The sequence below is a fragment of the Temnothorax nylanderi genome, unplaced genomic scaffold (genome assembly GCF_030848795.1).
Source record: "Temnothorax nylanderi isolate EJ_2023f unplaced genomic scaffold, tnyl_v1.0 TNYL_tig0121_pilon, whole genome shotgun sequence".
NCBI lineage: Eukaryota > Metazoa > Arthropoda > Insecta > Hymenoptera > Formicidae > Temnothorax > Temnothorax nylanderi.
Window position 1 is genome coordinate 292768 of NW_027249183.1, and position 15018 is coordinate 307785.

The following is a 15018-nucleotide window of genomic DNA, read 5'->3' on the forward strand; positions in this document are numbered from 1 at the left end:
AATTTATTATTTCATTATTGGTTTCTTATACATAGAATGACCTATAAATGTTTTTCTATTGCGTGTTTTCTTTCTCGGTGATAAAGTATTATTATTAATATTTAAATAAATTTAGATGAGAAGCCATTTTGAATAAATACACTTATTTTGCATATACATATAAATAAAATGGATTTTACACACTGATTTTGATTTAATTCGAGAGACAGACGGGTTCTGTCGATTTCAAATCAAAGAGACGGCAGGTTGAATTTTCCGCGGTACACGCTGTATCCGCGGATCTTTTTTGTTGTAACAGGTTTCTGATGTTAACGATGACGTTCGACGAGCCGCGGTTACGGGTCTGGGCTTCTTGCTGTTCCGGTGAGTACCTTTGTAAAGTTACCCAATTCCGCAAAATGGAATTTAACGTAACCGAAGAATGCGACAATTCCGCGCGTTTGCGGACTCCGCGGCTTTCGATCTCTTTTCAGAGCCGAGCTGAAATCATATTTGGCGTGCTCGCGAGCGTATACTAACTCATCCAATGCCCAAAAATAACGAAGCTTTAATCTTTTCTGTTGTGATTTTGCATAAAAGAGGGAATGCAAACACATTGATTTACTTTCAAATAACATCGATCATCGTTAATTATTCTCAGAAAAATGAATTTATCATGATATTAATTTTTGTCGACGTGTGTTCTGCATCAACTCCTGCGGCAGATAATTATTTATGTTAATCCTCATATCGATTATGTTAATCCTCGTTATAAAATCGATTGAATATCAAATAGACGAGGAATCAATATATCGGATATTCATTTACGTGTTTAACGCGTAAAAAAATTAACTGTTAATTCCTCCTTTTTAATAACATCGGTTGTAAACATTGAAACGAAATCAGTCGATTGGAATAATAAAGTTTATCCAAACGTCGCGTTAAAACAAGCAGTAATCAAGCAATCTCAAAGGCACTATGAGTGCATATCTGCGCCGAGTAAAAGGTGTTGAAAAGTTTCGATACCGACGTCATAGGAATGCATTCATACTAATCTACAGTGACCCGCGAGCTTATCGCGATCGATTGCAGAGATATTTTGAGACATTCCGACCGATAAAACACTGCGACGAAAAGTACGAGTAAATAAACACTATAAATAAAGGTGCCGCCTTTTCACTTACAGTTAGAGATATAGCGTAAAGATATCGTTTACACGCAACGTTTAAAGACGCAGATTCCGTGTTATAATACATGACGTGAATAAAATAAAACGCGGATTATTTTACCACCTAAAGCGTGCCCATATTACCGCCGGACGTTCTTTTAGTTGCAGACGCACAATTTGGAGACGGCTTTTTCATAGTGTTTCTTTCTCAACACATCGTTTCAGTTTTTTTTTACATTGCGTATCTTTGTAACAAAGCTTTGAATTAAAATTCTGTTGAACTTTAGTTCTGTTAAAATTCCCTTGACTGGAGAATATAATTTTGCCACTTAATTTTTCTGTCGAAGCTTAATTTGCCTGGAAATTCTTTTATTTTCAACCTGATAGTCTTTCTTTGTTTTGTTTTATTATTATATTTAACACTCCAATATTCTCTTTACTTTTAATCTGATTTTTAATTACTCGACAGAGTAAATAGACGTTTCCATTGAGGCGAGAAATCGATTCCGGATTGGTGTAAGAATCGCGAGAAACATTTCAATTTTCAGGCGTTTTGTATGCATTTCTCCTGAGTGTCAGTTATTTTTCAAGGACGATTATTTTTCAAGGTTTGAAATTTCGAGGACACATGTAGTTCAGCAATGGGACGAAAGTGACGTTGGTACACGAGCAAGTTTAAACAGTTGTCCGTGATCGACAGCTGATTTGCAATTGTTAACATGAGACAACAAACGGAATATCACTCGCAGCACGAGTGTGTAAATTTGCTTTTCACCTAGCCATTTCCAACCGCAACCACTCGCAACTGTTTAAATTTGTTTCGAAATCGAGCCAAATTTTGTTAGCGCTTTTGCTTTATTTCGAAAATATTTTCTCTTCGAAATGTCAAAATCCGACAATATTCGAGGAATCGAAAATACGTTTTAAGAAACGGGACGGATCTATTATATATTTCAACGTTAAACAAGTCCTTTCTTGAACGAGGAACGTTTGTTTCGTTATCAGTTCGCGAATGCGAGGTCTTTCAGATTTTACATGTCAAAGGGTATAAGACGTCTCATGTTTTACGTCGACGTAAAGTCAGGAAATGAGCCAAAGAGTTCATGGATAAAGGAACACGGGAATCTAGAACACCGTGCAGGCAATATTGTGTACAGGTCACGCTTGTCCGAGTTTGTTTGCTTTGTTCACGACGTTCACGTGCAACTCGTGCAAGCTCTCCATGTTAATTTCGGATGAGATGTGATGCGTTTTTATTATTCCTCTCTCGCGTTTCTCTCCTCCCACATTTCTCTTTCAGATTTTCCACATTTCTGTTTCTTTCGAGATCATCGCCATTACCTCTTTTCGCTAGCCGCGGTGAATAGAGGCCGACCTATTGAATAAGTTATATACCGCAAACTGTACTACGCTCCATTTTTCCACATTTATATTGCAATTTCAGGGAGGCCGGGTTCTCACAAATGGACTCAAACTCTCCTCTCTCTCTCTTCCTCTCTCACTCTTGGATCCGAGAGTGTATATAGCAATCCCTTTAGTTTATAATCTCTTTGTCTTTTAAGCATAAAGGAGAAATTTGCGATATTACAAAATCTTCTTTCTTAATTATTCTCGGTGTTATAAATTTGGTATATAATTTTGAGGGAAAAAATGGTTTTGATGATAAAATGTCTCAAATATCTGATCTTGCAAATTGGTTTAAATTTTTAGAAATTTTTTTCGTGAAAATATATTTATTAATTATAGGCTGAACTATTCTTTCTTATTTTTAATTAAATTGACCTAACAATTTGTGGAATTAATATTTTTCTTGAAATTGTAAAACTTGTGATAATCGATAATAATTAGAAAATGTTGTTAATATACAAAATTCTATTTTATACTATTATGTTTATGATTTCATAATAAATTTTAAGTTGCAAATGAGATTAAGGCTTTATTTTATTGAAAAGCATTTTTTACGGTTTTCTTATTGAAATTTATTCCGTTTAAATATTAATTTTTTTAGTTTTTAACTCAATTTAAATTTGAAAGGAAGATAAACCTAATTTTTTAAGGCTTTTATGTCTGATTATATAAATTTAAATTTTTCCACTTTTGAAGTTAATTTAAACTCCAGGTTAATATTTTCCAGCTTTTATTGAAGATCAAAAAGATTTAATGGTTCTTTCGCATTCTATTTTTACTTTAAATCGACTAGGAATAATCCTTTCTTACCTCATATATCCCGAGGCGCCGCGCCGTCTCGCGTTACAAGGCTTGCAGTTTTATGAGATGAGCTTCAGGGTAGAAATATCCCCGCCCCATGGGGGATGCGTTATTGCGTCGGCGGTAGTCAATGAAAGCCGAAGGAGTTTATTCGTGCTCGACAAGACGTGAAACACAATCGAGTGGCCCAATGGGGGAGTGAGCTATCTGGCAGAAAGTCGTTTTTGTGAGAAAATGGACTTTTATTAGAAAGTTGTTACTGAAAATCACCCAAGTCATTTTTCTCGAAAATAAAGCTTTATATGAAGAAATTTTATCCGACGATTTCATCTTATTTTTCCATAAAAGATTTCCTTTATCTCCAGTCTTCAAATTATTAGTTTGGAGACATGTATAAGTGCGCTATCCCACAATCTCGTAATTTGTAAAACAAATCAGAACTGTGACAAGAGCTACTAGAAAAATAATTTAACCCATTTTTTATTTTATAGAATAGCACGTACGTTCTCTTATTGAGCCATTCAATATTGTCAAGGAGAAAGGAATCCACCATTCTCGTGCGCATGATGTAGAGGAGACGTGCGTTATTTTCTTCTTCTGTGCGTCGCTTTTACTTTTCCTGTCTTGCTGTAGTAAGTGTTGCCGGGTTCTTCCGGACTAAGAAAGAGACATGTAGGATTGTAGTTCTATTCATACTAAAATGTATCTGAACAAATTTTCCGTTCCCTTTTATTCTCATGAACTCTTTCAGAAAATATGTCATATTTTACCATTTTTAGCACATAAAAGAAGGTTTATGAAATATTTATCGTGAAATTCAGCTTCAAAGTTTTATTAAGCGAAAAAATGAAGACGTGGACAATAATCTTTTTTGTTGCGAAGAAGGTAAAATTTTATTTTACTGAGCATTAAGAAAGTAAAGAAAAATAACTTTATTAAGAAGAAGAAAATTTTTCTAGACGTCTTTAACAGTGTGTTTTAAACTGTTGATTTTTTAATAGAAAGTAGCCAGTTCAAGAGCGCAGACGTTATCAATTCAAGTGTAATGACCGATATTTCGACAGACATTGATTAGTAAATCGTCTCGGCTTTATCTTTTATCTATTCGACCCGTATTCGACTTGTTTAGGGATAATCGATAAGAGAGCGAGAAGAGAATGAGGTTCTGAATTGAAATATTAAGTCAATTTCGGACTTCTTCGTCGAATGAATCATTGCCTTGCGATAAAGAAGCATTCTTTCTTCGAGGTATCGTAATTTGATCGTAAAGTACGGCGTCACAGGATTTCAATTGCTTTTAAGACCAGAAATTGCCTAAATATAAGAGTAAAATATAAAGAAAAAGAGATAAAATTTGATATACATTTAATACATATTTATATTTTGTATGAAATAGTTATAATTACGTAATTTAAATCGGGAAAGGTCATTTAGAAATTAATATTGAAAATTTCCGTTTAAGAGATATCTGAAATTAATGCAATCAAATTTCAATGAATGTAAATTTAATTTAGAATTTTAGCCACACACGCAACGAATGGACTTTCAGCCCTTTTAGTAATATTTTGCGTCACGTAACAAATAAGGGCGTATGAGACAGGAGGAATCAATAGCTTTTATTCTCCTAGATCGACGAACTGAAAGCACGACTTTATTTCATGTTGCAACTCTTTGATGGGTCCATTCTGCGCTTTGTTCAGGGTCGGATCTCCGATGTAAGCTATGATAACGACGCATCTGACTTTTGAATATTTTATTTCTTTAAGCATGCTTCTCGTCTTCTTTCAAAATTTCCTTAAAAAAATGTATGACAATTATAATAATGTAAATTAATATTTTTCGGGCTTTCGATGATGTAATTATTCATCTTGTTAAAGCCCAGAAATTCGTCGGATTCGTCCCTGACTCTGTTTCTCATTTCTTCGGAAGATCCTCGCTTAATTTTTGCTGTCCATCCTTTCCAATTAATCTCCGGACAATACACGGGTTGGTGGTTCTCACATCATTCAAATTTCAGGTCACATGTTTTAATTCCTCTTTTTTTCCACGTTTAATCTTCAACCCTTTGAACACCCTGTCCCATTTTCTGTGGCACCCACGCCAATTCGTCCTGTATGTTTCGTTGACCCTTAAATTCATTTCCCTTTGATCTCGAACGCGACCGTAATTACCTATTTTTTTTATCAGTAAGTTTGATTTACTCTACATTTATCCAATTTTATAAAAAAAGAAGAGATAATGAGAAAATCTTGAAAAATTGAAAAAATAAATTAATTTTATTAATTAAAATAAATTGATATTATGTTCGAAAATCTCCAAAGCAAAGTTTCACAAAATTATTTTTTAAATAAAATATCTTAAGTAATAATTGAATTAATTATTATATTTAATCGATTAAACGTAACAAAAGTAACGATTAATTTACAAAAATGCAAATTTAGCATTTTTATACGCAACGATTTAACAAAAGGAGATCAAGCGCATGCTTAGGGATTAGAGCTGAATATTTATGGCATGTTTTATGTCCACAAAAGGTGCTCGGGTGATTTACAATCGCTTTGAGTCCGGTGATTAATACCGTAGAGACGAATTTGCTCCGTGCATTTCGTAATCACTGGATTATTATAATTTCTCTTTCTCTCGAAAATCGTAATCATCGCCACTGAATAATGGTCAATTAATCATCGGATTTATCGCGTTGAATCGGGTTTATCGGGTTGACCGGTATTTTTCTTTGAAAGGAATACATGAAATATTACGAAATATCGATTGCACAGTAACAGAAATAAATGTGTAACACCGAAACGATTGCGAAATATTGCATCGATGTGTTATTTTAAAACAATGTGATGACTGTATACACGCCGCGTTTCCTTATCTTATGACTGTAAATAAATTGATAGCTGTTATTTTTGGGATTTTGGGGGTTAATCAATATACTATTCTCAAAGGGCAAGGTCGTATATTTTATAATCAAAGCGTTACTTTATGCATCTATTTTAACGACATATTAATTATATAATTGTTAAATTAGTAGGGCTACCCGGGCGGGCATTGAAATTATTAATTATCAAGTAACTTTTTAGTTGTATTATGCACTCGATTTAATAATTACGATCGTTAAATTAACAATGTCGGCATTGTAATTATTAATTGCGAAGGTGTTTTCTATTGAAATATAAGCATTTCTTTTAACCGCCGCGCTATTGCAACATTAATTATGATTATTAAACGAGTATGTAGTGTGCTGTTATTAATTACTAGCGTATCTTTTATTTCGCATGTTATTTCAAGTGTAGCGGTTAGTGGCAGTAAGCAATGCGCATCGGCGAGCGGGTGCACACGCTGTGGACAAAGCGAGTAATTGAACGTGCAATCGTGGCCAATTAACGCGCGATTCCCGGAATTCACGATGTAATCGTTAACGCGGTTATGGCAATGCCCGATGCCTGTAATTGATCGCTATTTATCCGTCCGAATGCGTGTACTATTATTGATCGCGGGACAAGTTGTTGCCCGCATTGGCCCCGACCTTACGCACCTGGCCAACATTTTAATCCTTTCAAGCGTGATGCATCGTATGCGATATATCATTTGTTACATCACATATCGTATATAATACACATCGGAATTAAATCTGATTTTTAATTACCAGATTTAATTACTAATGGAGGCATATAAACACGTTAAGGCTCCTGGGCTCTTTCCCGACATCTCATGAGATGTGACGTCAGAAGCGAGAAATGTTGAGAATTGACACGTTGAGAATTCTTGCGTAGTATTTCCAAATAAAAAGATATTTGCTTAAAATAACACTACAGATCACTTCAAAATACTCCGAGTTGAAGTTAATTAGTCTACCCCTTTCCCTTGACAGTTAATAAACAGCCGTAAAATGAATGTAATACGAAATCTAGTCATGCGCCTGCGCACAAGCCTGCATCGTATCACATTTGTTTTATGGCTGTTTATTAACTGTCAAGGGAAAGGGGTAGACTTAACCTCAACTCGGAGTATTTTCGAAGTGTGCTGAAGTGATCTGTAGTGTTATTTTAAGCAAATATCTTTTTATTTCGAAATACTACGCAAGAATTTTCAACGTGTCATTTCTCGCTTCTGACGTCACATTCCAACATGGCCGCGACGAGTAGGGGAGACCGGGGCAAATCGTGACATTTTTTGGTTTTGAATTTTTTCTGAGATAAGTATTTGAGATAAAAATACGTTTTAGCCGGTTTTTTCATCGTGCAACCTTCTAGTTTTCAAAAAATATTTATTTGTGTCTTTTCATCACATTACTTTTAAAGTAGAACACGAAATGCCTCACTCTGTCTCGTGTCACGAATTGCCCCAATACCGGGGTAAATCGTGACAAGGCACGGGGCAATTCGTGACAATTCTTCTTTCAACGGGTTTCAATATCCGAATTCGTCCTATTTTCATGATTTATATCAAAACGTACACTTACTCACTCAAAAAAGGTTCTTATTAATCAAATTGTACATTAAATGGAATAGGAAGGGCAAAAAATCGTTAGGCTTCGCTTTCGTCGTCTTCCGAACTGTGAGTAACGACCTTTCTCGGGCGTCCATGTCCTCTGCAAGCTGGCTGTTTCTTGGAGGGCTTGATCCTTATATTCTTTTTTTTATTTTGTACTCTTTCGTCATTTTCGTCAACAAGTGCATCGAGTTCATTAGCGTCAGTAAAAATTGCACTTCTCTTTCGTTTTCGTCCTCTTGTCGTGACTTTCCTTTCGCCCGCTTTTGGGAACGATCGAAGGGATTGAAGGACCTGAGCGAGGGGGATGTCATCGTCGCTTTCATTTGTGTTTGAGGCCTTTGACACATCATTTTCAGTTGAGGTACCTGGCCGTGGTTGGTCATCTCCATTCCATGCTCGATCAGTGACTTGACCAGGTAAAAAATCGATTTCACCAAAAACGTCAGGATTGAAAGGAAAGATTCCTGCTGCTTTAAATCCGACCCTGATGTTTGTACTTGTTGTGGCTAAAGGCAAAGAATCGGTGACGATCGAAAGGATGTCATATATCGTCATCGTTTTCCCAGGATTGTTCACGCAATGTGTCACGAATTACCCCAGGCGGTCATGTCACGAAATGCCCCAGCGTCACTTTTTATCTTTCGTGGTCCGAAAAACCCAGACAAGAAATAAATGCATGCAACCTGCGTTACACATGTGTGTGTAAATGCCAGGTGAACAAGTAAAACTTACCGTTTCAAATCTGGAAGCAATTGCTTCGTATTGAATACAAAATATCCGTGGATTCAAAAATTTACTTTTACACGAGGTAAACACTTTTTCCGCCACTGATAACGAAACATAGTAGATACGCACACCAAATTTTGTTTTAATATAGAGGACCATTAGACCCATCTATGGTCTGTAATACAGGTTTCTACCAGCAAATGCATAGAAGTTATCCGCGCGGGAAATTTTTCGTATTGTCACGAATTGCCCCGGTCTCCCCTACTCAGGAGCCTTAAAGTGAAAACAGGGGAAAGAATATAATATGCATCGAAATGTGATTTTTAATTACTAGATTTAATTACTAAATAGAGGCATATAAACATGTTGAAGTAAAAACAGAGAAAAAACATATTTTTTTACTAATTGAGGAAATTGAACTTTTTATCTGGCGTGAATTTATCGACAGATTTATGCATACAATAGTTATATATTACGATTGAGAAAGACTTTATTTTCTCTCAATTTAACACTATGAAGTTTAGTCTCGACGAGAAATATCGAAAACTATGATACCATAACGGAATTTAAACTAAAAATTGAGATAGCGAATGAATTAGATTTTATTACTTTGCCGGGAAAACTTTTCAGTAATGGTATCTTGAATCTGTGAGGCAAGAAAATTTAATTTAAAGGCGATTGATGCCTTTTTATTACCGCGAGAAATTATTGATTGCATTGAGTTTAACCCGACGAACACCTCGGTCTAATAAAGCTCAGAAAGCCTGGAAAATATTTTTCTTCGACTCTCTCGGGCTCGAGGAACGATTAAATTCCAACGTCCAAACAAATGGACCAAGATGGACCAAGGACTCAATTATCAAGAAAGATTTCATTATACAGTGGCCTATTAAGACATTACTTCGTCTTAAAAATTGAAAAATTAAAAAATCAATGTAGAAGATATAATCTTATGTACATACATATATGTATACATTTTTAAAATATGAAAAATTGGTAATACTGAACAAATTAGCAGATCAGATTATAATAAATATAAATTATTACAACGTATATTTAACGTAAAATACATAAATAAGTAAAAAATAATAAGTAGGTAATAAGTAAAGTGAAAATTTAGGTAACCTTATGAAATTATGAGATTTTCCTTGGAAGGATCGCCTCGTCAGGATTATGAAAGGACGTTGGATCGAGTGGGCAGGATTCGCTAGGAATTAGGGTAATAAGCAGCGGCGAGAACCAAGGAAAGTACGCTACCTGTGATCCATTAATCTTGATTTTAATCAGTGTGCTAATCGCGGCCGTATGTAAATTAATTTTGGGAAAATTAGGGATTTCCGAGGATGAGAAGGAGATCTAGGAATGCGTGAGCAGATTCTCGAACGAGCTCTCAAAATATTTTCGAGAACGTATACAAATAAAATAAAATAAAAAAAGAAAGGCCTAATAAAAGATTAAAGAATAGAAAAATACCTATATGAAAAAAATTTAAACAGAACTTGAAGACAAAAAAGTAGCATAATTAAGGGGGAGACAAGGGGATTATTTTTTCTTAACTGGGGTAATTACTTTCAGGCATTAGAATTTTTAAGAATGGAGATTATCATCTAGAAGAATTATAAAGTAGAAAATGTGGATCGCCGCGCTCATGTGCGAATTAATATCTTCGCGTGACATTTAAATCCCACAGAGAGGATTAGCGGCTTCGCGGAGGATGCAACCCCCCAATAATCCTCGCTTAGAGTCACCGAAGATCCAGCGTACGATTTTAATATTTCGCAACTGGAATTAATTCGCGTGCGCTTCTTCTCTTCGCAGTGAATTAATTCACGGGGAATAATCGGGTAATTAACGGAACACTAGTTTCATATTTAATCGCGAATTGATAATCACTCTTGCATTTTATTAAAATTACATTGCTTAAAATGCTTGTATGTTAAATAATTAATTTATTCATACTCTTAACACATTTTTAAATATATTCAAAATGTTTAGAGTTCTTTAAAAGCGCGAATTATATGATAACTTTTATTGTAATTACAAATTATTTTTCTCTACATTTTTTTTTATAATCTCTTATATTGAAATTTATGTTTTATATCATAAAATTTACATTAATATTTTTATCTTTATTACGCTTAGAAATAAATATTTAATTAAAATTAATAATTAAAAAATTATTATTTTACAACTATAATTGTTATTAGTACACATATGATTAATAATTACATAATTATTTCAAAGTAACATGATATACATATCCTCTTCTAAAAAGGGCATGTCATATTTGAAAATAATGAATAGATAAAATCCACTAAATTAATTCGAACTTAATTGGTTATTACTGTAATTAAATTAATAATTATAGGTAAATGATAAAATGAGTTGATATCTGTTCGAAAGAATTGATGTCAATGCTGCTGTTCTTTTCGAACAACCGTTTTTTTTGTTTTCTAATGTCGGGAAGTCTATTCATGTGCTCGACGCAAGTGCGGCAGTAATGTTCTTTTTATGGAATACACACGAGTGTTTTATGACGCGGGATAGCAGATAAAAATTACCGAGAAACTCGCGCAATGTCTTGTGAAAAGTTAATGGCTTTCGACGCGGTAACGCTCGCTAAAAATCTATAATTGTAATTAAAGAACATTTTTAGAGACCACTTCAGTAAATGCAATCGAGAAGAAATTGTCGAGAAGACACAGGTGGACCGACAATAATGAATGCGGCTAGCACTTTCCGTTAATATTTTACCAGTAACGTTTTAAAACTTTACTAATTATTCACCGAGATAAAGCAATTATTATTTTCGGTTGATTTATTAATTAATTATTGTTAGTAATTATTAGCAGTTATTTTAATTCTAAAGTAAATCGATCGCTGAAAAATTCGCGTCGATGTTTTTAAAATACCGGTGGATTTATTTATCGATGGATTTAGAAGTTCTCCTTAAAAAGAGAGATTTTATTTTTAATTAATTTATTTTTCCGTAAAAGGCACGTACTTGTCCGGGATTTAATGTCCGCAAAAGTTAGGACCTTACTGCATTTTGAGACTGATGACTGAGAAATCTGCAAAGTAGGATTTAGTAACTTTCCCCAGGACTCTCCGGACGTTGTTACATTTATTTCTCCGCCGCTGTACTTCGTCTTCCATAAATAATGCGCTTTAATACGTCGTATTTTAACGCGGATCCGCTCGTTAATTAAAACGAGTTTATCGTGCGAGCGTTGGAAAAACATTTTCCACCCGTCTCTTCTCATCTACGCGCATCCCCGATCCCCCGTCCCCACCAAGTTCGCCGTTTCATTTTCTTACGATAGATTAACGAGTCCGGATGCAGTTATGTCACTGTCCGCAATGCTAGTCTGATAAATTATTACAGTTTCTCTTAGCAGCTATACACAACTGGCGTCGTTTCGCCCTCTATTATTTAGGGTGCAATTTTCGATCCTGAAGGGCGGAAGAATCTCTGATTTATGCGCCCAAGGCTTTTAACATTTAATTCGATATTAGCTCAATTTTTTGGACTCTGACAGAAGGGCTTTAATTTAGATCTCCAAGACTTTTAATGGCTGCGAATTAAAAGGCCGACAAATTTAATTTGTCCGCTTTTTTAACTCCAGATTTTTTTTTCTACGGAAAGGTCGTAATTTAAGGAATTATGCTTTTGATGGTCATCCATCCACGAAGGATCGACTAATTTAATATATATCGGAATGCCGAGGTTAGAGATTAATTGACCTATGTGCCGTGTCTTATGTACCCAGTTCCATATTGTGCTATATATCGTAAGTACTACATGCAGCACATATCCGCCGCGCCACGGCCTGCGAAATGTATTTCGCAGACCAGGTGCATCGGGATGCGTCGCGATGCGTGGAACCGCAAAACGCAGGCCATTACACTTGCATCTCTCTCTCTCTCTCTCTCTCTCTCTCTCTCTCTCTCTCTCTCTCTCTCTCTCTCTCTCTCTCTCTCTCTCTCTCTCTCTCTCTCTCTCTCTCTCTCTCTCTCTCTCTCTCTCTCTCTCTCTCTCTCTCTCTCTCTCTCTCTCTCTCTCTCTCTCTCTCTCTCTCTCTCTCTCTCTCTCTCTCCCCTCCCTCCCTCCCCCCTCTCCCCTCTCCATCTATCTATCTATCTCTATCTATCCAGCTGTATATCTGTCTATCTATCTCTATTTCTATCTCTCTGTTTATATCTCTTGTTCTTTAGACACCACGATAACCCGCACGGGAATTCCGAAATTTTAGCCTCGTAAAGATCGACCCCGCGAGCTGTCTTCCGAGAATTCACCTCGGCTCTTATCGGGGCACTCGGGCTTGTCGAGAACTTAATTAACGTCAGTCGAACTCGGTCAGTTCGGACTCGACCCCTTCTACCTTATCTTCTTTGCGTCTGAGAGTCGCGACCGCCTTCTGTACGATTTGTCTTGCCGCTGTTTGCGAAACACTCGACGCGTTTCTGCCACTCGACGAAAATAGACGAGGGAGTCCGATTTTCCTGACGTAATTATTTCTCTTCTTTGATCCCTTGATTTCTCAATTAATTTCCGTCAATTTTTCATATCATTTATCTTTAGGCTCTTGTGTTTAATAATATATTATTATTTTATGCGATATTGACATCGTGATCGTATACTAATTAATTTAATTTCGACTGATTTGATATTTCTTTCATTATCGATTCTTAATTCGGAAGTAAGTGGGAGTTTCGAGCGCCGTTTAAGGGTTAATGGGGAATTCAGCCCCACGGGGCTTACGACGATTAGTCTTTCCCTTCGACGAGAGACGTGGACTAATTGTGCAGATTGCCAATTACGCCAATTCCGCGGGAGACCTCGTATTACCGTTTCAAGTTGGTACTTGCTGGAGAAATTGTCGTGACGAGACGAAAGTTGGATGAAGTAATGTATGAATATCGAAAGACACATTAAGTGTATACAACTAGATCTTTGCTCTTAAAATCCTTTTACGAGAAATTATTATTTATTGTTTAATTTTCATTTTATTCCAATTTCACATTCTAATATTTAATGCGTATATTGTCAATTGTAATAGAACATTGTACTCTATATATTCATTCCACGTTATTCCAATTTAAATCAAATTAGATGGCTATCTTTTATTTAAATCCTACATTTTTATTAGGTTTTATCTTAATTTAATATTTTTTAATTTTAATTTGTTTTTTTTTCGACATCTCGATAATTAACTTCCTGAAGTTTCATCTTTAGAACGAATGCATTCCGTGGACCCAATCGTCTTATCGACGGGCGTAACTTGCGCTACGCGTTAATGAGTAAGTATAATTAATGCCGTTCCGGTTGTAACATCAGATAGAGGAGGTTTCCTCGAGTTAGCGAATCCGAGCGAATCCAGATGTGACTTTGCGAGGTCAATTAATCTCGATCGATTTTAGCAAGGTTTGCTCGTCCTAACTGCACATTATTTAACGTCACGTTATCAAACTTAATATTACAACCTAACGAGTTTCATATAAATGATAATTAAGAGTTTAATTCTACGGAGAGATTTAATCCATCTGGCAATGATTCATTCTATCCCTCATGTTAAAAAGTATTTTTGTAGGAACTCGACATTTTTAATAATTTTAAATAAAAGAAATAAAGGAATTGAGTTTTAAAAATATCCAAAGATGATAGATTTTCTATATATATGCTCTCTAAAAGTCGAAGAGTGAAATATCACTCAAAACAAGTGAAATGCAAGTGTAACGAAAAGTAAAAATCGAGCCTATGCACTTCGAGTGATTCGTCACTCTAAGAAAAAGTAAAATTCTGCTCTATTCGAGTGAAATCGCACTAAAGGCACTCTTTTCAAGTGCAGTGAATTCATTCCTCGGTGTCCATAGGAATGAATTATGTCACTCTACAATTTTGAGTGGAAAATTTTACTCTGCTATAGAGTCATTTATCAATCGATCTTTAGTGAATCGTGATTCACTATAGCTTTAGAGTGAGATTGTATCGCTCCTGTAGAGTAGCCACTCTAAAATTTGAGTGAAAAATTCACTCCCTTACCTTATGAAACCACTCTATGAGATTTAGAGAGTGCGATAGGTTCTTTAATATCGAAAATTTGTTGTAAGACTCACTTGGCGATATTAAGCATTATTAATATTGATACAATCGAATGGAAATTGTGTGGCATTATATCGCCTATCGGTTGACTCTTTCTCGGGAACAGTCGGCGGTAAAATGTAGCCATTTCGTTGCTCACGTTTAAATGGTTTCCGCGAGGTCGACGTCGGGACAAGCCGCGAACGATAGAAAACTAAATAATTAGCGTGACGACGGTGAACGATCGGCCGAACGGACGATTAATGCGGCGACGAACTACAATTGATTTTCTGATTGGGGACGGTCGATGGGGGAAGCTTAATAAGGGGGAAGGCGGGGGAGGGTTGCTGGGGGG

General features: G+C 35.7%; 1 protein-coding gene across 1 annotated transcript in view; it reads left to right on the top strand.

The window, feature by feature from the left end:
* Nucleotides 1-15018, top strand: part of Rpn2 (Regulatory particle non-ATPase 2) — a 50451-nt gene that overhangs the window by 14469 nt on the left and 20964 nt on the right. The window contains exon 10 of the mRNA XM_071713203.1: nucleotides 299-363. Coding sequence (XP_071569304.1) covers nucleotides 299-363 — 65 coding nt within the window. The remainder of the gene's footprint in view (nucleotides 1-298; nucleotides 364-15018) is intronic.